Raw genomic sequence first — 26,160 nt, 5'->3', positions numbered from 1 at the left:
GATCGTTCCTAGAAGCCAGTCAATGTCATTTAATTGTCTAGAGAGATTGTTATTGAGTATTGTCTGGCACTCATTGGCTTCGCCTCTTGCCTGCACAAGCTGAGTGGGCTCCCTTCTTAACACTCCAAGTCCCGCCTACCCAAGTGGGGACCCAGGAATTGATCTGTAGTGTATCACAAGGCGCTGCAGACCACAGGCCAGTGCTGGCTTAGAGAGAGGGATTCTGTGATAGAAGCCTGGTTGCTTAGGGGCTGTGTGAAAAACACCATTGCTCCCATTTGAAAGAGCCTTCATCTTGAAATTCCTGTTTTTTGGGGTGGTAAAGGCATCTATGAAACATGCATGAGCAGAGGGAGAGGTTTTTCTCAGATACCTGGTACTTCTGTCAGTACCCCCCACCTCCCAAGCACAAACACACACACCTGCTGCAAATCAACTAAAAAATCTGCTAGAGCAGTACCTGTGTTGCAGTAGTGCCGAGAGGCCCAGTTAGGGATGGAGCCCCAATGTGCTAGGTGATGTACTAGCATATAATAATAAAAACAGTCCCTGCCCCAGAATGCTTACACCCTGAGAGCTGATTTAAAGCCCATTGCTTGTGGAAGTGGTCATTGACTTCTGTAGGCTTTGGATCAGACCTTTACCTGCCAAGAGACGACAGGTGGCTGCTGTGAGAGAGGAGACTCAAATGACCGTGAGTAGTGTAATAAGGAACACAAATTCTCTGCAGGTTTGTGAGCACAAACAAGACAACTGGAACTCTGAAATCGAGGCATAACCTCATTCAGAGTAAAAACAATGAGGAGTCTCGTGGCACCTTAAAGACTAGCACATTTATTACCCACTTCTTCAGATGCATGGAGTGAACATTACAGATGCAGGCATTATTATACTGTGTATAATGTGTATATTAATGCCTGCATCTGTAATTTTTACTCCATGCATCTGAAGAAGTGGGTTTTTTTACCCACGAAAGCTTATGCCCAAATAAATGTGCTAGTCTTTAAGGTGCCACCAGACTCCTCGTTGTTTTTGTGGATACAGACTAACACGGCTACCCCTCTGATACTTGACCTCATTCAGAGTGTGCATGCTTATGTACCTTTTGGATTCTGAAAGCATGAGAATGTATCTACCTTCAAACCACAGAAGTCAAACAATGATATAAGCAGGGTGACTGCAAATACCTCGGAGCCTGACGCACTTTACTGGGAGTTTCCAGCATGAAAGAGAAATCCTATTTTAAAATGGGAGGAGGAGTGGGAAAGCACTGATTAGGATTCCTTCCTCTCAGCAGAGTTCTTTCTGAGAAACTAAAAACTAAATAGCTCTTGAAAAATTAATAAAGAATAAATTAGATCTTCAGAAAAAGCCCTAAAAGAGTAAGAGTAAGGGTGTTACTTGTGTTGTCTTGCTCAGATCCAAGATCTGGTCACTTTTTAAATTCCTCATGTGATATCCCTTGAATTGAGTAACTTTGTACTTTCGTATGCAATAACCCTGTAATGTAATGTTGCTGGTGTAGAATGGCTGCTGTGTGGTGGAATTTCAGGGGCAGGTGAAGCATTCTCTGCTAGTATATAAAACATTTTCAGCTTCCTTGTTAAGATAGACGCTATACAATGAGATGATTATGCAGGTTTTATCTTTAGTCTGAGTGTAAAATGTGATTGTTTGTGAACTCAGCTGATTAAATACTATAAAAGTACAAATTAGCCATTCTAGTTTACAATAAAGAAAAAGATGTTTTCCTGTATGGTGCAGAATATTTCCATGGCAATGAAGGAACTGAATATTGAAGACGAATCTAGTCTTAAACAAAGATTTTGCTCCCTTCAGACACCCTGATTTGAGACAGAAGTGTGGTGGTTTGATGTCATAATGTTTGCATCATCATGTCATTATGCAAATGTCATTAAATTCTCAAGCCAGAGATTAACAGGATTTAATTCCAGGACACGGGAGAAGCCCATCAGAAATGGGCCTCTCTCATGAAAATCTGAATGATTAGTTGGCACTTCATGGGAAAGGTAGGTTGAAACAGTGGTCTATATCAAAATGAAAAACTGTTCGGTCTCAACCTAGTTTTCATGACACACAAGAAAAGGCACCCAGTTGGACAACACTCTGGGTGTCTGTTCAAGAGGCCCAGCTCCAGAATATCTGGGGCTCTTGTAGTTCAGACTGAGGAGAATTGGCAGAGAGAGATGTGTGATTCGAGCGGGGAATAGGACTGGAAGAGCAGGGGCTATTGTAGATCAGGAGTGAGGTTTATTGACAGAGCTGTGTGCAGGAAGCTTGCTCTGCACCTCGCAAAAGCATGCCACGCTCACGCCAATGTTATTGGTCCCTCATTTTCACAAGTAATACAATGTCTTACAAGCTGAAAGGCGTGAAAAAGGCAAAACAAGTCTTTCGAACGCAGCTATTTTGTAAAACTTTTATTGTGACTCGTGGAAGAGAATGTTGTGACTGAAACTGGACGTGATGTTATGACCAGTTTTAGAAGCTGTTACAGAATAAGGGTGTATATAACAAGATGTCAGGTACTAGGACCCTGCACAGAAATATAAAGTGATTTTGGTGATTCCTCCTTGTCCAGGCATGTCTAAATAATTAGTCTTACCAAGGTGTACAAAAAGGTTTGACTGTAAGGCAAAAGGAATTAGAGGGTATCCTTCAGGGGAAAGAGCGTAGGAATTGCTAAGCTCTGGAGAAAGTTTAGGCTGAGGTTTATTTTAGTTTGCTGTTTAACAATGAAGGCAAACCCCAGGGAGGGGGTAGGTTTGGACCAGATATTCAAAGTATGTGAGTTAGGTGCAGGTGGGCATTTTCACCCTGTTTACCGGGGGCCTTAAGTACTTAGAGATTTGCTCCCATCACTACTGAAGGAAATAAGCACAATTGAAAAGTCCTATTAGAAGACTAAAGCTTTGCTCTCCTCTATCTGTGGATCTCAAAGCATGTTGCGGTTATTAATAAGTAAAAAGAACAGGAGTACTTGTGGCACCTTAGAGACTAACACATTTATTAGAGCATAAGCTTTCGTGGGCCACAGCCCACTTCTTCATATGTATCTGAAGAATGCATAAGAATGTAGCCCACGAAAGCTTATGCTCTAATAAATGTGTTAGTCTCTAAGGTGCCACAAGTACTCCTGTTCTTTTTGCGGATACAGACTAACACGGCTGCTACTCTGAAACCTGTTATTAATAAGTGAAATCCTGTCCCCACTGAAACGAATGTCAAAACTCCCACTGACTTCAGTGGGCCCAAAATTTAACCCAGAGATCTTTTCCCCAGGTCATAAAGAATATCCATGGTGGAGCTGGGAACAGAAACCAGTTTTCCTGATTTCCGTTCCCAAAACTTGAGCTGCAATGTCATCCTTCCCTTCTAGGTTGGTCCTGGGAGATTAGATGTACTGACAGTCACAATAATACCTATGATCCTAGGATGATGAATAGGCGCCAAGGCTTCAGCTTCCTTGGAAAGATTTGATGATGCAACAAATCACAAAACTAAACTGCAAGGGATTTATGAACTCACCAGGAGGGTGAAGTAAAAATCTGTTCTTATCTCTAAGGCCACATTTGATTTCTGTTTCTATGTTGTACGGTGCTTTATAAAAAAAGAGAACAAAATCTGCTTTAAATATCCTGTACCTGAATTCAGGCTCTCCCGGACTGAGATGTACATTCTCACCATGTGCAGTTAGGATTCTAGTGCCTAGCTCCTGGAAACCTTTGAATACAGGCATACTAGAATCAGCTACTAATTTCTTCTCATAGCTCTTTTCAAGCAAAGTGAACATTTGGGAAGTTGAAAGAAAAGCTTGCACGGTTTTTGCCATTGGCTTTACATAGAGATGCTTCCCCACCTCCCCCCATACCTATAGTACAGGGGTTCTCAAACTGGGGGTTGGGAACCCTCAGGGGGTTGTGAGGTTATTACATGGGGGGTGGGTCGCGAGCTGTCAGCCTCCACCCCTGACCCAACTTTGCCTCCAGCATTTATAATGGTGTTAAAAATATAAAAATGTGTTTTTAATTTATTTTGGGAGTCACACTCAGAGGCGTGTTATGTGAAAGAGGTCACCTGTACAAAAGTTTGAGAACCACTGCTATAGTACAATTCTCTTAACACTAGATTGTTTTCTACAGAGGTGCTTTTTATTTTCACAACTCCAGAAGAAAAGGAAATGGAAGTTATGTTTAAAGAAATGCAGTTCTCTGTGGGGAAATCTACGGGACACAACCATGATAGGAAGGAGCGATATGGAAGGTAGAGGGGGTTGGGTACTGAAATGGACTATGGGTACTGTGGTCCATGTTAATAGTGATGGAAAGTCATTACCATCTCTTGACTCTTTGTCGGCCTATGGGAAATGAGCTGGTGGGTCTCAGAACAAGTACTAGTGGATAGAACAGAGGTGGGCAAACTACGGCCCGCGGGGCTGTCTTGCCCGGCCACTGAGCAGCCGGCCCCGGCCCCTCCCCCATTGTCCCCCCTCCCCCGCGGCCTCAGCTCGCCGTGCCGGCAGCGTGGCTGGCTCCGGCCGGGCGGCGCGGCTCGGGCAGATTTACAAGTGAACACAGGGTGCCCTGGCACGGGCCCCCCAACAACAGGGGGACCCAGGGCTGGGCACTCGGGCAGCTCAGCACCAGCACACCCCCCGCGGGGGGGAGGGGCTGCACTGCGGGGGCAGGGGAGAAGGTGGGTGGCGGGAACGCGGGTGGAGGACTCGAGGAGCACTGGGTGGCTGCGCAGCCGGCCGGAGTGAAGCGGCGCTTTGAAGGTGAAACCGCCGCTTCTCTCCGGCTGCATGGCTGCCCCTGCTCCTCCTGAGTCCTCCGCCCATGTTCACAGGGCCACGTTCCGAAAGGGGCTGTGGGTGGGGGGGGATCCCAGGGGAACAGTTAGGGGCAGGGGGTCCCGGGAGGGGGCGGTCAGAGGACAAGGAGCAGGGGGGGTTGGATGGGTCGGGAGTTCTGAGGGGGGCAGTCGGGGCAGGAAGTGTGAGGGGGCGGGCAGGGGGCAGGAAGTTTTTTGGGGCAGGGGCACAGCCTTTCCTACCCGGCCCTCCATACCATTTCGCAACCCCAATGTGGCCCTCAGGCCAAAAAGTTTGCCCACCCCGGGATAGAAGCTAAAGCTATCAACACAGTTTTCACTAACTGATACTTCAGTTGGCAGTGTAAGCATAGAAGCCAAGGATTGTGTGGGTGTAGAGCTTGAATTTCCTTCTCGCCTCTCAAGTAATTGATCCTTCTCAGTCAAGTTTGAGGCATGTCTTCAGAGGAGCGATGAAAAGAGGGCTTGCGTTGCCAATGCGCATGTTGCACCTGCCCTTTGGGGACACAAGAGACTTTAATCTCCTGGCAATATAAGGGCAATCCCTTATATTTCAGGAGTGCTAAATTGACCCAAAAGCATTTAAATATCCAAATTCTCTTTTGTTACATATCAGAATTAACAGAACGTTAGTTTAAAGGCTCTAGAAAGCAGCGTGATTGTCACAGCACAGAATTAAAACTGCACCTACCTCCAACAGCGGCTACATGTTTCAAAAAACTTTTTCATCTATGTGTGGTTTACCCTCTAAGGATTCCCAGACTGGAATAGGAAATGATTGAGACAAGGACTGATGTTTCCTGGCTAGGCTATCACTGAAAAAATGCTTGGGCACTGTATGTTGCTTTCTCTGAAGAACATTCCTGAATTTCATAAAGAATGATTTTTCAGTGTACTGCATTTTCTTGGAATGTTTCCTGAAAGACCCCACTCCAGCAAGCACAGGGACCAGATTCCTTTGGAAGATACATTTGCCAGACTAATGGATTTTACCACTTCATTCTGGAACAAGCCATCAGTACTGTAATTGTGACTTGAGGGAGAACAGCTACAATAAATAAAACAGTTTTGTGCTAAAAGGGGGGGGGATTATTGGCAATGTATAATGGAATAATAATAATTATTAACATGCAGCATGCAGAGACTTTTAGGGCATTCTGCACCATTGCAGAGAACTCAGCAAATTCATGGAGATTAAAAGACAGTCCTATAAAGGACCCAACAAAAAAAATAGAAGGAGGCAAATATCAGTGGGTTGTCAGATGTGTGGAAGGGTTACAACACTAAAGAACGCATTCGGAAACAGGTGGTTTTTAAGATGTGTTTGGGGAATGAAGAGAGGTGAACTGACATGAAGGTACAGGGGAGTGTGTTCCATCTCCACTAACTATTATCAATGCGGGAGATAGCTGCTGGCTCTTCTGTCCCTGACTGGGAGGAGTCCTGGCACCGCCTTCCCTGCACTCTGGCCAAAGCAGCTGGTTGGGTGTAAAGGGAAGGAGTAAACTTCTGCCTGAAATGGGTGAAGTAACCTCCCCTTCGCTAAGAGCAAAATGGGACCACTGCTCTGCTTTTAGGTTGGTGCAGTTACATGCCACGCCTCATTCAGGACAGGTTGTAAGGTCTAGCCCGAAATGGGCAGTGCCATGTGTGACATAAAGGATATCAACTATCTATTCTCTTTGGGCCAGACTCTGCCACCCTTACTCAATGCTGCCCAGTATGAGCAAGGATGGAAGAATTTGGTTCTTGTATTATTTAGATCAGCTGGACCCATAAGGTAAAGTAGTGTGAAACTATAGTTAGAGAGAAATTTTTCTCAAGCTGTGGCCTTGTGTGGATTTGTATATTCTTTTTTTAGGATTCTGCAGTTTACCAAAAAAATAGTTAATTTTAGAGAGGATAAATGAATGTTTTTAACACCTCTTTTCTCTTCCATTCCAGTGTTCGGGTCATGAAACTTAATCCACAGCAAGCTCCGTTATATGTGAGTAGACCAACATTTAAACTACTTGTTTTATCTTTTTTTGTGTCACAAATTGTACCTATTGCATGCGGTTTTGTTCTGTCCCAGGGATCTTGGTTATCTTGTTTTATCCTTTGCTCCCCAAATAAATCAAATTAAAGATCTAGTACTGCAGTAAAAAGGGAGCTTTTTAGCTAATCCGGGTAATACCTTTTAAGTAGAAAGTTTAAGGGTCTCACTTGTGGAATGCTGTAATGCATAACACTGTTCTGCACCATCCATAAGCTTAAAAGCATGGAAATACCCCCTTCCTTTTTGGAGAACATTTCTGGGTGAACGTAAGTGCTGTTGGAGCTCAGGGAGTATTGAGAGGTCTTGCAAGTCAGTTTGTGTGCGAAACAAGAAACCTTAATGTTCACCCAAGGGTATCATTTTTTGTCAGACCTTAGATAGGACAGAAATGGAGCTGGGTCATCATCAGGAAATGGCAGGAGAGCTCTCTAAGGTTTCTTTAGTACGGTATGTTTTAAATCAGTCTCTCTAGAAGCTGGTGACATGGATGACCAAGATAATAAAGAACAGGATAGCTTTTTCTTCTGAATAGAAGCCCTGTTGCAGCATGATAGGAACTGCCAAACAAGAGCTAGACACACATGTATATAAATTGTTCAAATATGTTTTGGCATCAGTGGCAGGCGACTTAACTGTTTTACTGTATATAGCACCACAGATGTGCATCATGTTAGTGGTTTGCCTGTGGAATCCTTGTATTGTTCAAAATGTATTCCCTGTTTGGAAGGGAACGTAAATGTACTGTGCCAGTTTTAAAAATAAGGCTACGTCTTCACTACCCGCCTGAATCGGTGGGTAGAAATCCATCTCTCAGAGATCGAATTATCGCGTCTCGTCGGGACGCGACAATCGATCCCCGAATCGATGCTTGCACTCCACCAGTGCAGGTAGGAGTAAGCGCCGTCGATAGGGGAGCCGCGGAGGTCGATTTGCCACCGTCCTCATGGCGGGGTAAGTCGGCTCGGATACGTCGAATTCAGCTACGCTATTTGCGTAGCTGAATTTGCGTATCTTAAATCGACCCCTCCCTCCCGTAGTGAAGACGTAGCCTAAGTAACCACTGTCCTACTCTAGGTAAGCTACTTTTCTCTTCCTAGGGACCTTTGCCATGTGCACTGAACAATTAGCAATGCATATTTTATAAGGCTCCTCTCACCAGCTTTTCCAATCTGGAAACCCCTTAAATAGACTTCAACCTGTTGTTTCAAAACAGAGATTCCTTAAATGTTATTTTGTAGATTGTCTGCTTTATTAATGACCTTATCCTTCTCTCCTGATAAAATCATAGAATATTAGGGTTGGAAGGGAAAGAGTCTTCTGATGACACAACGTCTGATCCTGTTCCTATTGAAGTCAATGGGACTTCAACCACAGCAGGATTGCCTTCAAATATCTTATCCATGCTAAGCTGTTTTGGAAAATCTGTCACTTGCTACTTCTGGGTACAGCTCCACCAACACCTTCTATTGGTAGCAATGTTGGGCGTTCGAGTATCGGCAGGCCACTGGCAGTCAGTAATGTTTTAGCCTCCATGTTGTCTATGCTTACTCTGAGCAGAGTTAGCCAAGATGGTGGGTGAAACTCTAGTGGTCAGTCTACATTTATAGTCCCACCATTGCTACCATTGATAGAGCTCCACTTGTTCTAGTGGAAGAAAAGTGCTTGTGCAGACAGCCGTAGAAGTAAGAGCTAAGTGGGCAGGTGTGGTGGGGAGTTTTTTGTGAAGCACTGGGTGTTTGACATAGTGGACTATACTGGCCTTTAATCTCTTGTCATTTTTAATTCTGCACCTTTGTTCGGTCAATGGCTTAATTTTTTACTCCCAGACTGCCACCTTCTCTTTCACATAGCAGCACTAGACTGTGATTCTCCTCTGAAAAGTGACTGTAAAAATAGTTTATTGAAATCCACAGCATTGTGTATAATCTTGTAACAATTTTTAACATAAAAGTTGGTAAATCACAAGCAGATTATAGCCACGTCAATTTAGAAGAAACTTTAAAACAAAGTTAGGAACCACCAGAGAGCGATTACAAGAAATTGCAGGTTATGTACATATATTTGATGTAAACACCAGACAGAATTAAATTTGAGTGTGTAACTTTATGAATTTCCTGTTCTTGAGTGCTTGATTTCTCAGTCCTAATGCTGCACTCAAGCTAAGTTTATTTTCCCCCCTATCATTTTGATTGTTTTGCATTTTATAGATAATAAATTCATGTATTGGACATATTTACAAGGTCTCTTTTTCCATGTGTGGAGGCAGGAAGGATTAAATGGAAATTTAGTTTAGCACAGTGATGAACAAAATGATGATAATACTGGCATACTGTATAGTTTTTCTTTGTGTATGTTGATATGAGCATGACATGACTGTTACTGCTCTGGTGATTCCCCCCACCCCCCTCAGTAGCTATAAAAGTTAATCTGCTTCTACTGAAATCAAGAGCCAGTTTCAGTAGATGCAAACAATCCAGGAAAATAAATATGTTTGCTTTCAATTTATGGACTGTGCAGTTTTTTGGATCAGTTTCATGTTCCACCTACCACTAATTGACAACTGATCTCTCTCCATCGGTTGAGTGGATTGTTCCATGTGAGAGGAAGAGAAAAAAGATTAATACCAAAAACAGATCAACCACTTTCTGATTTTTTTTGTTTTGTTTTGGTTTTTTTGTTCAAAAGGGAGAGACAGAATAATTTCCAGGACCAGTCAGCAGTGGGCATTACTATCAAACAGCACTAAAAGTTCTTGGAATTTGTGTTCTTTTTCAGATTGACATTTATTAGACATCCCATACATAGGCTTGGTTGGGGGCTGCATTTCTGAAAGCTAAGAATTGCATTCAAAACAAGACATTCATTTGTTAATAAGGAATATGCCATCTACGAAGCAAATTATTGGAAATGAACGCAGTGATTATCTGGAGGGAGCCACATACACCAGTGATTGCTTCCAGGAAAAGTTTTTTGTTTTGGTGTGATTTTTAGGAGGTCTTTCTGGTGTGGCCTTTTTTTGACTAAGAAAATAAAGTTTTAAATATGAGTAGCAGTTGCTATTTCTCTAGCAACTTTTATCCTGAAAGCGGGGAAGGGGTGTGTGTAAGTAAAAATATATTTAGGGATCCATTCTCCATACACCAAACTGCTTCTTTTTTTGACAACTACTCTGCACCAACAGCACTGTCCTGCCACTTTTAGAGGGAGAAAGTGAAAAATAACATCTTCAGTTGAACTTCAAGGTCTAGTTAGAGAGGCAGAATGCAATTTACCCTAGCTGATACTTGACTGAGACAACTAGGTTAATGCTCTTATAATTGTGAAAAGTGTTGTGGGAACCTAAGAGGTTACATGTGCTCAGGACTTACCCTTTTTTCTATTATATACAAAATCTATTTCCAATAAAACAATATCCTTTAGCTCCATACTGGGTAATTGATTCATTACACTGACTTGGAGGGAAAGAGAGCCACCTACTGAATCACCACTACTACTTCCTAAATCACCTGGATTTTCATTCTCCAGTTCCATAAGAGCTGACCCATCCTGTCTCTGCTTAGTTTGTGAGATCTGGTGAAGTCACAGCCTGAGGTGATATGGCTACAGGCCTTTGAGAGAGCTTATTTGAAGACCAAAAGAGAGCCGCTCAAATCCATGTTTAAAATGAAATGTCAGCATTCCATTTCAGCATTCTCTGGTGAGTGAGAATTAAAGCCAAGAACTGTAAACTGCAGGTGTGATGCAACTGCTCTGGAAAAAAAAAATAATCAGCAGGTAGCGATGAAGTCAGTCTATTCTTTTAGCATCTGTGTGAAAGTGGGCTCACACTTCGTGCTGAAAACAACTGGCCCTTGTTGTATTTGGCTCCCCTGTGACAATTGTATCTCTCCTTTAATCTCTGAGTAAGTTACCTACACTTTATAACAATACTTTTTAATGTGTTGGTTCTTAGCTCCTTGATTTGGCTCAGCTCCCAGTGTACACAGTGATTCAGTCACAAGGCCTTGCAACTGATGTCAGAAGAGGCAGGGCAGTCAAGTGTTCCTCAATATAGCACCGTGAAACATCAGCAGAGTGTGATATAATTAATGCCAATATTTAATCAGGCTCCAGACCAAGCAACTATCACCTCAGTGTAGCTGTCAACACTTAGTTACTGTATAAAAGGTGGTATTCTATTTTAAAGTCTAGTGTGTTGTTATAGTGTGAATTTAAGGCAAATAAGTTTAAACCCACTTTTCCCCTCCCTAACGTGGGAGGTGCTGTTATATCAGCTGCAGTCTTATTGATAACAAGTAACTCTGAGTTGGGAAGTCATTGACAAGGATTATCTATATCCCCCTAACAGATGAATTGCCACTACTAACCTGGGGCTTTCAAAAACTTATGATATGGACCACACTTTAACACAGAGATGATCTTGTGCACTATAATCAAGTTGTGGGGTGCAATAGTGCCGGTCAGAGAATGCACTTTATATCTTGGCCACAGTCCCGTGACATGGGTCACGGTTACAAAAGGTTTATGTCACATGACTGGGATCAGTATCCAGAGCCTCCTGTGTATACTGCTATAATGGACCTCTTCCCCTCCAATTTGCAATTGTAAGGACCATCTCTCATCTTGTTTACAATTCCATAATCTTTTTGGGACCTCTACAGCAATTACATGGAAAATGGCATTAGGAGAACATTCAGTGTGCCCTATTGGCCTTCTAGTGCATTGTAGAAGCAGGATATAGGAAAGAGGAACCAAAGCTACGTGACTGGACAATTCTCCATGGACCACCATAGTTATCCAGTTATCTACCTCACCTCATCATAGGGGAACTCCTATGTTAAAGCAAAGGCACAGAATTAAATCTAGAAAAGGCCTTTAACTCCTCGCCATTATCATTTCATATTGCAACACCGTTCCATCATTTCAGGGATCTCCTAAGCAGTGAAGTGGATTAAGAATGGAGTTTCAATTTTAGCTCTGACTCTGTGATGGATTTTGTATGTTCAAGTCAGACTTTAAAAGTTATTTTGTCCCTTCCGTTGGTGAGTGTAAAGGTGGGTGTGGAGTTGGGAGGTGACAAACATTTTATTAATGAAGGGAGGGATATGATCACAACAAGACTGTTTTCTGAAGGTCTTACAGTGAAATCTCTCATCTTAACTATGTCATAGACTTTTTTTTTCACTCAGAGAACTTGCAACTAGACCTAGAATATCAGGAGATTATTGCCAGTATTGCATTTGGGGACTTTGAACTGGAATAGCCAGTTCTATTGCAGGTGGGGGTTGAGACGCATTGGTAGTGCAAGGTTAGTCTCTCAGGGCTGGTCTCCACTACAGGGAGATACAGGCTGCTGCAATCGATGAAGCAGGGATTGATTTAGCGGGTCTAGTGAAGACCCGCTAAATCCATGGCAGAATGGTCTCCAGTTAACCCCAGTACTCCAGCGCTGAAAAGAGTAAGAGAAGTTGACCGGACAGCATCTCCCATCGACGCAGCACCATGAAGACACTGGGGTAAGTCGACCTAAGCTATGTCGATTCCAGCTACATTATTCACATAGCTGGAGTAGTGTAACTTAGGTTGACTTGCCCCTGTAGTGAAGACAAGCCCTCAGTTTCCTTAGCACTTAGACTTTTTTAAAGTGATCTCTGATTTCTGACTGAGTTAAAGAAGCACCTTTGTCTATAAGTGAAATTCAGTTTTAGTCAATTCTTTGGGCTGAATGGAATTGCTACCAATTTAAACAACTAGAAAGGAAATATGAACAAGTTTTATATAGGCAGTATTTTGCTTTTTTATGGTTCATAGAATATCAGGGTTGGAAGGGACCTCAGGAGGTCATCTAGTCCAACCCCATGCTCAAAGCAGGACCAATTCTCAACTAAATCATCCCAGCCAGGGCTTTGTCAAGCCGGGCCTTAAAAACCTCCAAGGAAGGAGATTCCACCACCTCCCTAGGTAACGCATTCCAGTGCTTCACCACCCTGCTAGTGAAATAGTGTTTCCTAATATCCAACCTAGATCTCCCCCACTGCAACTTGAGACCATTGCTCCTTGTTCTGTCATCTGCCACCACTGAGAACAGCCGAGCTCCATCCTCTTTGGAACCCCCCTTCAGGTAGTTGAAAGCTGCTATCAAATCCCCCCTCATTCTTCTCTTCTGGAGACTAAACAATCCCAGTTCCCTCAGCCTCTCCTCATAAGTCATGTGTTCCAGACCCCTAATCATTTTTGTTGCCCTCCGCTGGACTCTTTCCAATTTTTCCACATCCTTCTTGTAGTGTGGGGCCCAAAACTGGACACAGTACTCCAGATGAGGCCTCACCAATGTCGAATAAAGGGGAACGATCACGTTTCTCGATCTGCTGGCAATGCCCCTACTTATACAGCCCAAAATGCCGTTAGCCTTCTTGGCAACAAGAGCACACTGTTGACTCCTATCCAGCTTCTCGTCCACTGTGACCCCTAGGTCCTTTTCTGCAGAACTGCTACCTAGCCATTAGGTCCCTAGTCTGTAGCAGTGCATAGGATTCTTCCGTCCTAAATGCAGGACTCTGCACTTCTCCTTGTTGAACCTCATCAGGTTTTTTTTGGCCCAATCCTCTAATTTGTCTAGGTCCCTCTGTATCCGATCCCTACCCTCCAGTGTATCTACCATGCCTCCCAGTTTAGTGTCATCTGCAAACTTGCTGAGAGTGCAGTCCACGCCATCCTCCAGATCATTAATAAAGATATTAAACAAAACCAGCCCCAGGACCGACACTTGGGGCACTCCGCTTGAAACCGGCTGCCAACTAGACATGGAGCCATTGATCACTACCCGTTGAGCCCGACGATCTAGCCAGCTTTCTATCCACTTTACAGTCCATTCATCCAGCCTATACTTCTTTAACTTGGCGGCAAGAATACCGTGGGAGACCGTATCAAAAGCTTTGCTAAAGTCAAGGAATAACACATCCACTGCTTTCCCCTCATCCACAGATCCAGTTATCTCATCATAGAAGGCAATTAGGTTAGTCAGGCACGACTTTCCCTTGGTGAATCCAGGCTGACTATTCCTGATCACTTTCCTCTTCTCTAAGTGTTTCAGAATTGATTTCTTGAGGACCTGCTCCATGATTTTTCCAGGGACTGAGGTGAGGCTGACTGGCCTGTAGTTCCCCAGATCCTCCTTCCCTCTTTTAAAGATGGGCACTACATTAGCCTTTTTCCAGTCATCTGGGACCTCCCCCAATCACCATGAGTTTTCAAAGATGATGGCCAATGGCTCCGCAATCAGGCCCAGTTTTTTTAACCTTTCCTTTAGAAATCAGATCTAAACCTTCTGTAATTTTTGTTGCTCTCCTCAGGACTCTCTCCAATTTGTCCACATCTTTCCTAAAGAGTGGCACCCAGAACTGTACACAGTACTCCAGCTGAGGCCTTACCAGTGCTGAGTAGAGCAGGATAATTACCTCTCATGCCTTACATACAACACTCCTGTTAATACACCCCAGAATATTAGCCTTTTCTGCAACTGCTTCACATTGTTGATTCATATTCTATTTGTGATCCACTATAACCCCCAGATCCTTTTCTGCAGTACTAAAACTTAGCCAGGTATTCCCCATTTTCTAGTTGTGTATTTGATTTTTCCTTCCTAAGTGAAGTACTTGTTTTTATTGAATTTAATCTTGATGAATTCAGACCAGTTATTCAATTTGTCCAGGTCATTTTGAATTCTAATCCTGTCCTCTAAAGTGCATGCAACCCTCGCCTCTCCCCCCTTCCCCCCCGGTCATCTGCATATTTTATAAGCATACTCTCCACTCCATTATCCAAATTACTAATGAAAAGATTGTATAGTACAGGACCCAGGACTTACTCCTGTGGGATCCCACTAGATATACTCTCTGTTTGACTACTGTACTCTTTGAGTATGGTCTTTCAACCAGTTGTATACCCACCTTGTAGTGTATAATTTCATCTATACCACATTGTCTTAGTTTATTTATGAGAATGTCATGTGGGACAGTGTCAAAGCCTTACCTATCTTGGTTTTAGTTGCATCTATTGCTTCCTCCCATTCCCAGGCTAGTAACGCTGTCAAAGAAGGAAATTAGGTTGGTTGGACATGATTTGTTTTTGACTAATCCATGCTGGCTGTTCCTTGTAATCCTATTATCCTCTACGTGCTTACAAACTGATAGTTTAATAATTTGTTCCAGTATCTTTCCAGATATCAGACTTAAGCTGACTGGTCTGTAATTCCCGAGGACCTTGTTCCCCTTTTTTAAGATAGGTACTATGTTTAGCTTTCTCCAGTCCTCTGGGACCTCACCCGTTCCCCTGTGAGTGCTCAAAAATAATTGCTAATGATTCCGAGATTATTGCAGCTAGTTTTCTAAGAACCATAGGATGAATTTGATCAGGTTCTGCTGACTTGAAAACATCCAATTTATCTAAATATTCTTTAACCTGTTCTTTCCTTATTTTGGCTTGTGCTCCTTCCCCTTTGTTGTTAGTATTAATTGTGTTGAGTATCTGGACACCATTGACCTTTTTAGTGAAGACTGAAGCAAAATAGGCATTAAACACCTCAGCCGTCTTGATGTTGTCAGGTACTAGCTCTCCTTCCCTGCTAAGTAGAGGACCTACATTCTCCTTGCCCCTAATGTATTTAAAGAACCTCTTATTGTCTTTTATGTCCCTTGCTAGGTGTAACTCATTTAGTGCCTTAGTCTTTCTGATTTTGTCCCTACATGCTTGTGGTATTCTTTTGCACTCCGCCTTTGTAATTTGGCCATGTTTCCCTTTTTTGGTAGGATTTCTTTTTGATATTCATGTCATTAAAGAGCTCCTCATGGAACCATACTCCTATCTTTCCTTCACATGTTGAGAGCAACGTTCACTTCCCTAGCAGACAGCCTAAGCTTAATTCATGCTGCTCGACCCACGTTTATACGTTCTACCCCACAGGAAAGAGATCCGCTTAGAACTTTTTCAATTGTTTGTTCTGAGACTGTTGTTTAAGGCCCACAAACCCACTAGTGCCTTCGCCACCACAACATTGCGTACAGAAGGAAGAGAGAGGCATTAATAAAACCAAGGAAACTCTTCTCGGTTCCTCAATGTGTCCTGCCTTCTTCATGTCTCCTGTTTAGATTGTAATCTGCCCAGAGCAGCAACTGTCTTCATCTGTGTGTCTAGTACAGTTCCAAGCACATTGTCTGCATTTAAACACTAACAGTCGTTATGAGCGACGGCGAGGTACCAAAGTTGCCAGTGTGGATGGAGGAACTGAGCTTTTTGAAATGGGTTAGAAAGTAATTACTTCCTGCTGGGTAGGTGGACAATGGCTGATTAAAATCAAATTTAAATAACGAGATTGTGGTGAGTGAAAACACAAAGAGGAGTCAAAGCAGTCAGTGTTTGACAGCAGAATAATTACCATGCCTGAAACGGAGTCTCAAAGTGTGCAACTTGTGCAGCATTGTGTACTATAATTAGTGATCTTTTAAAATATTTATCCAGAGGGATGAGGCCCAAGTGAAATGTCTTTGCTGTGTGTGATGCTACCTGTCAATGAAGTTTGTCCCTGAAGCCATTGGATGGACAGATACGTTTTAATCACTTACCTAAAGGCAATAAAACTGCTTTCTTGGAAAGAGCCAGGGTGATACAGGCCACTTGGGATTTGAGGGTATCTGATAGTGACAGGCAGGAAGCAGAATGTATCTTGGTCTTCTTTTAACATGGGAGTAGTCCATGAACATTATTCTGAGCAACATAGTAGCCTTGTGTGACTTTCTCTTGGGATCCTCAGGCAAGAAGAAAAGACGCTTTGATCTTGAGTTTTGTAGTTATAAAGGCAGGAGACTCTGATAATCTCTCCTGTCATGTATTAGTTGGGCACTTGAATTTTCTCTTAATGCTTCACCCCCAAAGCCTTTGACTTCCACAATATGAGAAGGCCTTTTAAATGAGGAACAAAGAACACATTAGTCAGAGTTATTTAAAGGGGGACCTGACAATCTAAGGAGACTTTTTAGAAAGTCTTACAGAAAGCATCATGCTCGGGTAAATTCTGACCTTTCAGAGTAACACACATTTGGCAGCTCTAAAGAACAATGTGCAGCTTTCCCTTTGTATCTTTATTTTTTGCCTCCCAGATGGAAATGCAAGATATCCTTACATATACTTTCCTGCAACGTTGTCCTTATTCAACTATGCACCAAATGATGATGTTTGATACCTATCCTGGCCTTTGATCTGTGATCCTTCCATTCCCAGCTCCCCAAATTCTTGTCCATGTCATGCAAGGAGAGTTTGACTCCTATTCTGTTGAACTGTAGAGCCCACCACTGCTGATGAAGCACAATGCTGTGTTCCTGCAAACCAATATGCTGCTGCTTAGCTGTACAGCTGAATCCTGGACTTGCAATGTATTGTTGCCTCTTAGGTCTGACCTCACAGGTCCCCACAATTTAAGAGCCACTTTGAATAACTCTCACACTAGGAGCTGCATTAACCCATGAGCCCCGCTGAATACCAATGTAAACACCTTCGCACATCAATCATGTATTTAATATAATGTTCATTCACATATTTAAAGCAGTCTTATCTAGAGCAGCCTCATGAAATGAAATGACCATCAATTGAGAGCTTTCCTGCTTAAAGACCATACTCCTTCCAGACTGGTCACGGGGTGAGTTGCAGTTGGTAAATCCCTTCTCAGCCTTCCTCCCCTATTTCTCACACGTTCCAAACACTGACACACAGTTTACTTAATTTAGTTTGAAACAGCCCCTCCTATTTCCCCCACCCTGCATTCCATCTTTTCTGCTAGGTCGGTATAAATGGGGCTTGTCTGTGTATGTCAGTCTTATGGTGAAATAACATAAATGGACTGGCTTAAACAAACAAACCCAAGGCATTTATTGTCGGACATTCAGCCCTTAAGTCACCATTATCTTGAAGTATTATAGTCTATGTGATATTGAAATAATTTGTGCCTTCCCAGAGGCCCCTCTACCCCCTGCTGAAGGCACCATTATTGTTCTGAGCTGTAACATCTTGATCGTGAAGTTGGTTACTTTAAACCCCGAGTACTAAAAAGCTTCACAAACTTCTTCATTGGAAAAGTAGCTACTATGCAATGCACAGTAAACTAATTTGTTAAGATAGCATATAGCTGCCAGGCCCTGAGTTCAGGGTTCTCTATCTCCCACAGTGGCTGGTGAGCTCGCCAGCAGCAGGAACAGTGGAAAGGGTTGCATCCCTTACCGCACGTTGGGTGATAATGTCACCACCAGCTGTCACAGGAAAAACGCAGATCCCAGGACTTAGAGACTTCAGCTGTTCTTTTCGGTGAAGTACGTGGGGGAAGGACAATCTGGTGGTTAGGGCACTAGCGTAAGATATTGAGTTCTCTGCTCCACTACAGACTTTTTGTGTGACCTTGGGCAAAGACTCTTTAACCTCTCTGTACCTTAGTTCCCCATCTGTAAATGAGGAGATCATCACTTCCCTAACTCTCAGAACTGTTGAGGATAAATGTATTAAAAAGATGGTGAAGTGCTTTGGGGGTGTACTGATGAAAAGCACCATATAAGAGTGAGCTATTACTATTTATGTAAAATTAAATCTATGTATTCTGCAGCTCATTTGGGTTCTTAAATAGCTTTTGAAAAAAAAAAATTCAGTTCATCTTTAAAAATGACCTGATTAAGTCCCCGCTCAACTCCTCCAGAACTCTTATCCCCTTGGTTTCTGTAACAAAATGTCAACGCTTGCTTTGCCTGGAGATGATTTTTACAACCTGGTTAAATCCTCTATGGAATTTGGCCAGAGCAGGACTATGTTGAGGATACTGACAGGCCTGAAACTGTAAGAGAGAGAATGGTAGTGTACGTTTTCAAATCACTATAAGCTTTCAAATCTCATCAGAAAAACATATCTGCTCTCCTTTGCTTGTCACATCTTTCTCTCCCCTCATTCTGCTATTGTTTCTTACGTGGCTCTGTAAAGTGTGTTGGGAGACAGTTTGTAGGAAAGATGCTATGTGACATATAGCTGTCTAAATAAACCAATATGTTTTTATTTATAAATGGAAAATAAAATAGAGAAGCAATTATTAGTCTCTTGTTGAGATCAGTGCTGTGTACTGCCACCCAGTGGCAACTGCGTTACAGGACAAAGATTTTAATGTTGAGGTTCTGCTTTCAAGTTAGTGTTACTTGTTGCAAATGATTGTTTGTTAAGGAGTAAAAGAACGTTGTCTAGGGCAAGAGGAAAAATACTCCTCCTTAGTAAAATATAGATACAATGTATTGCATTCCTAGTTGCAGAAATGTACAATGTCACTTTAAAACTTGGCTTGATTATTACTGTAGCTCTCAGTACTGTAGTTGTGAAATATTTTTAAGTGGGAGAGGCTGTTTTGCAGCTGGTAGGGAAATTGACACTTCAAGTCACGGTCTGAGCTGCATCTTTTGGAGTGTGTTGCTGGAGAGAGGAGGAGAGTAGAGTGAGGAGAGCCCTTCTGCTGCCATGTGCCTTTAAATCGGGGAAAGGCTTAAAACCTATGACTTTAGATACAGCTGCTCTGCTTTAGAAATTATACCATAACCATTGATAGGAAACAGTCTAATAAAAAATACGGTCATATGTACTTAGCCTCCAGGAATTCTGAATCTCTCCTTTTAACTCCATGGTGCCAGGGCTGACTTTCCATTTCTCAGGCAGCAGATGCATTAACACGGCCTGCTATTTTCCCTTTCCCATGTTTAAATAAAAGGCCCATTTTGTTGCTTGTAATTGGTTGAAAGTGGTGTTGATCACTCAGGCAGCTACTAATACAATTATATGGTTGAATACTTTATCAGTGTAGCCAAAAAGGCTCAGATCTTGAAAGGTATTAGACTCTTCACTTCCATTGATTTCAATGGAAGTTAGGAGCCCAAAATACCTTTGAGGATCTTGACCTAAGGCTTGGAGAGAGGGGCAGGGACAAGGAACCCTGAGCAAGTTAAAGTTGGCTTGCAAGATACTATAATTCCATCACAATAGCTTTCAGGATTCCTGTGGACCCCAGGGTGGTATGATTGGCACTAATGCTATGAACTATTGCAGCAGTTCTCAAACTGTGGGTCCTGACCCCATTTTAATGGGGTCACCAGGACTGGCTTAGACTTGCTGGGGCCTGGGGCTGAAGCCAAAGCTCGAGGGCTTCAGCCCTGCGCGGCAGGGCTCACGTTACAGCTCCCGCCTGGGGTTGAAGCCCTTAGGCTTCAACTCTTCCCACCCCCCTGCCCGGAGTGTTGGGGCTCAGGCTTTGGCCACCGCATGTGGGGCTCGGGCGGACTCAAACTTCAGTCCCCCCTTCCGGAGTCATATAGTAATTGTTGTGGTCAGATGGGGGTCATGGTGCAATGAAGTTTGAGAACCCCTGAACTATTGGATAGCGTAAGTGGTAAGGGTACAGGCTTTGGGGTCGTTCACTGACATTCTGGGGCCACATATAGAGATTTGCCCCCCACGCGCACCCCCCCCCCCAACTAACAGCAGAACAATTTTGGAGCTGCTCCCTGGTGCTGCTTTGCTCAATGCCTGAAGTAGCTTACTTGGGGCCATTACATCAGGGCTTGCATACAGCCAGAGTAGTATGGAGAGACAATATATACTATTAGTTAATATTAGATGATTAGACTATTTGATTATTAGACTGTTAGATAATCTACTCTACTCTAATCTAATATTAGATTAGACTATTAGATGATAATAATGCGTAATATTAGAATAAACCATTCTAATATTAAAAAAACTAAAGTAATACAACAACATTGATTTTTTTCAAGCTGTATCATAAAATAACAGGGTTGGAAGGGACCTCAGGAGGTCATCTAGTCCAACCCCTGCTCAAAGCAGGACCAATTCCCAGATAGATTTTTGCCCCAGATCCCTAAATGGCCCCCTCAAGGATTGAACTCACAACCATGGGTTTATTAGGCCAGTGCTCAAACCACTGAGCTATCTGTTCCCCCCCAAGCTGTAGCTGTGGCTGTGGCTGTGGCTGTGGCTGTGTTACTTTTGGAATAGTTACCTTGATTGTGAAATAACGCCCAGGCAGTAAACTACTAGTCCCAGCTACTTTTCTGATGATAATCCCAGCAATTCTCTGTAGGTGTTGTGTATAACATATATACATTTGAAGGTTTTTTCCATTTTTTTTATTAGTTAGGTTTAATTTCGCCATTTCAGAGTTAATTCTAACATGTCCTCTTAGGTATTGGGAATTAGTTGGAACACTTCTTGGCCATTTTCATATCAAGTCACAATATGTGTCTTCCTTTTATCACCGCTGAGACACAGGTATTTTGCTGATTTCCCCTATGGGTATCTCCCTTTCAGATTGCCCATAGTAGCTTGTTGAAGTACACCTCATGCTATAGCTATTTTGGAGATAGACGTACATTGTCAAGTAGTGTAGGCTTCACTAGTCCTGCAAGATGCATATTATCTTACCATGTGTCTTCCTGAGTGTATCCATTGGTGTGGGGGTTTCAGTATTGATCACCTTAGTGATCTATCTAATCTATCTATATCTATCTATATATATATATATATTTTACTTCACTGTATTTACTATAGATCCCTTAAGTTTCTCACATGTCCCTATTATCATAGAACTCCTGACTCTGTGTCCCATGCTTTCAGCACTCAACTATCCTTCCTCCCTCAAAATGGTCAGTTAACAACATATTTCTGGACCAAATACTTCCTCACGGACTTGGCAGTGGGAGTCATTTAGCGCAGGGGTTCTCAACCTTTTTCTTTTTGCTGCCCCCCCCCCGCATGCTATAAAACCTCCACAGCCCACCTGTGTCACAACTGATTTTCTGCATCTAAAAGCCAGGGCCAGCGTTAGGGGGTAGCAAACAGGGCAGTTGTTTGGGGCCCCATACTACAAGGAGCCTCATGAAGCTAAGCTGCTCGGGCTTTGGCTTCAGCCCTGGGTGGTGGGGCTCAGGGCCTCGGGCTTCAGCCCCATGCAGTGGGGCTTCGGCTTTCTGCACTGGGCCCCAGTGAGTCTGATGCTGGCCCTGCTTGAAGGACCCCCTGAAACCTGCTTGTGGCCCCCCAGGGGGTCCTGGACCCCTGGTTGAGAACCACTGATTTAGTATATGAATCTGTTTCAGTTTTGGCTTTGTGGTCCTCTTTTAACACTGAAATGGGCTGGCTGGCTCAGTGCACTGTTAATGAGGTATAAGGGGTGTCATCTCTAAGTGCCTGGTTCAGTCATTATTGTAGTGTGGATTAAAAAACATACATAATCTTTCAGCTATTTGATGGCCTATTGTGAAATGAGTTGGGATCTCTGAATTCATTCTAGTGGATAGGAGTTCATGTTGCAAAATCAGGCTCTTTTAGGGTGACCAGTTGGCAAGAGTAAAATATCAGAACACATTGGGGGCGGGGGAGGCAGCCACAGGCACACAGCCCTGACCGGAGCCATGGGGCGGGGGGTGCACAGCCCTAGAAAGCTGCGAGGGGGGCGTACGGCCCCTGTTGCAGCCCCCGCCACAAGCCACGTGTCGGGGGCACAGGATCCTGGTTGCAGCCCCAGTTGCAGGGCAGGGGAGCGAAGGGTCCCAATTCTAGCCCTGGCTCCGGCTCCAGTCGCAGTCACGGAAGGGAGGTCCACAGTCCTGCCTTCAGCCCCAGCTTCAGCTGCTGACAGCTGAAACGAACTAAATCAGGGAGGTCCAGAATCAGTGACTGCCGTGCCCTCCCTGACTAAATCGTAGACTTAGTTATAATCCATATTTAAACATACAGATTTATTTGTACACTAAACAAACGGGTAAAGAGTGGGTTTTTTTATTCAGTCAATAAATCAACTTCAAAATTTGCATACCTCTTAGATGTACCAGAAGTTTGTACTTCTTGGATGACTTTGCCATAATCATGACTTGCTTCTGGGCAATCACAAAGTTGTAGAAGTCCTTGCAACTGATCCAGAAAGTCATTTTGACAAGGGTTTCAGACGGCACCAAGTCTCTGTTGCTTCGATTCCGAACATCAGTCCATGTACCTTTCATGATTGAAAATACATGCTCTGTGTATGTGTTGCTTACTGGTATATTGAGCATGTATGAAACCAGCTTTGTCATGTTCAGGAATTCAGTGCCACCGTCCTTGTTTCTCAGCACTTGAGACCAGGGTTCCCCAACTGAGTATGTGCCAGGCTCCAAATTGGAGTTGATGTCTTTGATGATACAGTACTCATCATAGAGCTGATCAGGATCCACTGTTTTCTGTAGGTTTACAGCTGTCACAGCTGCAGACAGATCCCTGTATTCAAATTCCTTATTAACTTTGATGTTCAAGCACTGGGTATTGAACAAGTAGCCAGTTGTTGAAAAATCAAACAATTTCTCCACATGGTAAAATTTCATGAAGTCTTTCCGGAGACATTCAGCAGTGACAGGTAGCATCTCAGTTAATGCATTTTCAACTTTGGAGCCGAAGAATTTGTCATTCTTCCATTGCTGAAGTTTAATTCTCAGATTATTCATTATGGCATACACTTCACATGCCGTCACACTGTCATTTTCCAAACAAAGTATAGTATCGTTGAAGATTTTCAGGACATTCTGGAGGAAAACCAGATGAATCTCAACTTTGCTAGGCCCCTCACTTTGTTCACCATTTTCCATGTCAGAGAACAGCGTCCATAGAGATTTTGGGCACTCGTCACTGCCCAGAGAAACAAAGTAGCACTTAACAACCTGCCACGTATTTACAAGCTTGTTTACAGCTGGGAAAAGACTCAACCAGCGTGTCAGAACGTGGCGCAGTAAAGTGGCATACTCCATATCCACAAAGTCAAACATCCTTCAGTGCTGCTACTCTTTTAGCAGAACTGGTGAAATGATTGAATGTCTTAATCACCAGAGTCTCAATGTCAACTTGCAGGGTATTGCTAGCATGTTTCACAGTGTTGTGCACAACATGGGCAGGGCAGTTTGCAGGCAAGATATTTTCGTCTTATTTTTTTAAATTCTGGTACACTGATTGTCGCTTTCCATAATTCATGTTCGCATTATCAGCACAGTAGAAAGACACTTTGTTCAGGTCTAGTTTGTGTGTTGCAAGTTTTTCAAGTAATGTGTTGCTTATTGCCTCTGCAGTCTCTTTGCTTTGCTCATAGAAGTCTAACAGTTTATTTTGGACCCCACGTTCGGGTGTCCAGTATCTCAGCGATAAGGGGAAAGTTTTCACATTGCCCTTGTTAGATGCATCTGTGGCAACTGAGAAATAGGGACCGTCTGGATCTTTTGAAAATCTTGTCGAGAGCGGTGACAGCATGTTTTTGATCAATGCCTCTGCTTTAGTTCGGCCACAGCTGGCATGCTTCACAATCGTTGAATCTGGATACAAGTGGGCGCCAGTTTAAGTTCACAGTCACACGAGCGATAGGAGTGTTGATGGACTACTGTGTGGTAAACTTGTTAGCTAAGCAGCAATAACCTTGTTATTGAAGGATTCATTTGACCTGCTGAAAAAAATTGAGACCAGGGTATTTGCTCTTGTGAGTGTCGGTGTTTTGTTCATGATTTTTTGAATCAGCATGATGCTTAACATTGGACTCACCGTCATGGCAAATGCTAAATTCCTTCCTGCATGCTTTACAAAAGGCTTTTGAATCACACTCGTAGGATTTCCGAATCCAGTTGTAAGTGTTTTCCCATTCTGTCCTGTATCTGCACTGTCTTTTTTGTGTTTTGGTAGTTAGCTCCTTACTTGCTGTTGCCATTTTGGGCGGGGTTTTTGGCTGAAGACCATTAACTAGAGAGCTAGCAACTGAAAAGAACCGCACAGTCTCTGTGCTTCTTACGTGTTACTAAGTGCCCACTGTAGTTTGTGCTACGGTATGCACTGTGGTTCAGAACTGTAAACTACATATCCCTACTGTAAATTGTGTTACACCTGAAAAACCAAAATTGCCAGCAGATAACATAGTGTGCAATCAAGTTTAACAAACAGGACATCCCCAATTGACTAATTTTCTATTTCACTACCAAGTTTTAAATTTTACCTGAATATCCGGACAAATGGCATCCCAATCGTACATCAATCAGGTGCACACCCCCAGGTGCAGCCCCTGCATGCCAGTGTAGGTAAGTGACCTGGGCAGCAGCTTAGCAGTGCTCAGCCCTGGGGCAGAATCAGCATGTGCAGTGCTCCAGCAGCAGCCTCTGCAGCCCTGCCCCCGGCATGGCTAGGTGCTTCCTTTCCCTTGCTCTGCCATGAGCTAGGTGGGCTGGTCTGCACACACTGTGCTGGGGGGAGGATGCAGCTATTACACCTGCCCCCGCCTCCCCCATCGAACAAGGAGACGTGTCTCATTTCAGAGCTGGCAGTTCTAGCCCTTCCGCTGCATCCACGGAGCCAGCTGTGGGGGACTCCCTGCCTGGCTCTGCGAGCCAGGGCTCCCTGCAAGCTGCCTTGCCCAGCCCTCCTTAGGGGCACCCCGAGCGCAGAGGGGTTCTGCTCCAGGGCTGTCACTCAGCCCTGGGTGCTGAGAGCCATTGGAACACTCCAGCCCTGGGGATCAGCAGCTGCCCGGGCTCAATTGGCTGAGGTGGGTTTTCCTCTCTGTTGTCGCTACCCCCCGTTAAAATAAATGGGCGACTTCAGTTCACTTTGGATCGGTCCGATCCCAAAGCTCGTTCGCCAAGAGCGGGTTTGGATCGGGCGCAGCGCTAATCCTGGTCACAGAGAGCCGGCAGGTGACAGCTGAATCGAAGCGTGACTTTTGTTCCCAGCCTCATGGAAAGGGCAGCTCTTTCCAGTACTGGGTTTACAGTGGGCACCGGGACACTCATTGCAGAGCCCACTTCTACCCTTGCAGTAGCCTGAGCATGGTGCCACACTGCCGGTGCATGCACACTCCCAAGTGCTGGCGCAAGGCCCTTGGCGGCAGTGTGGGGGCGCGTGCCGAGGAGGGGGTGGGGTTCAAATGGGCACACAGCAGGCAGCCTCCCCCCTCTCGGAGCGAATGAGACTCCGCCGGTGAAAGGCGTGAGCCTGGGAGCTTCGAACCCAGCAGCAGTCCATGTTGGGGGAGGGCTGCCCCGCTCCCCTAGCCAGCGCCCCGCGGACCCAGCTTCACATGGGCTCTGCCCCCTGCTTCATGGGCTCCAGCGGCCCCCACCCCAATGGGCTCCTTCCACCCTGTGAAGTGCCCCCTGTGGGACCTCCATTTTTGTGGGCTCCAG

The 26,160-nt window shown here is 43.9% G+C and overlaps 1 protein-coding gene across 1 annotated transcript in view; it reads left to right on the top strand.

Moving 5' to 3' along the window:
• LOC113406081 (A-kinase anchor protein 13-like) overlaps positions 1 to 26,160 on the top strand; it is a 94,237-nt gene that overhangs the window by 25,576 nt on the left and 42,501 nt on the right. The window contains exon 3 of the mRNA XM_029910785.1: positions 6,799 to 6,841. Coding sequence (XP_029766645.1) covers positions 6,799 to 6,841 — 43 coding nt within the window. The remainder of the gene's footprint in view (positions 1 to 6,798; positions 6,842 to 26,160) is intronic.

This window comes from Terrapene carolina, unplaced genomic scaffold (assembly GCF_002925995.2).
Source record: "Terrapene carolina triunguis isolate 2854851 unplaced genomic scaffold, T_m_triunguis-2.0 Scaffold67, whole genome shotgun sequence".
Classification (NCBI taxonomy): Eukaryota; Metazoa; Chordata; order Testudines; family Emydidae; genus Terrapene; species Terrapene triunguis.
Note: the sequence above shows the minus strand (reverse complement) of the source record. Positions and strands in the feature narration are given on the sequence as shown.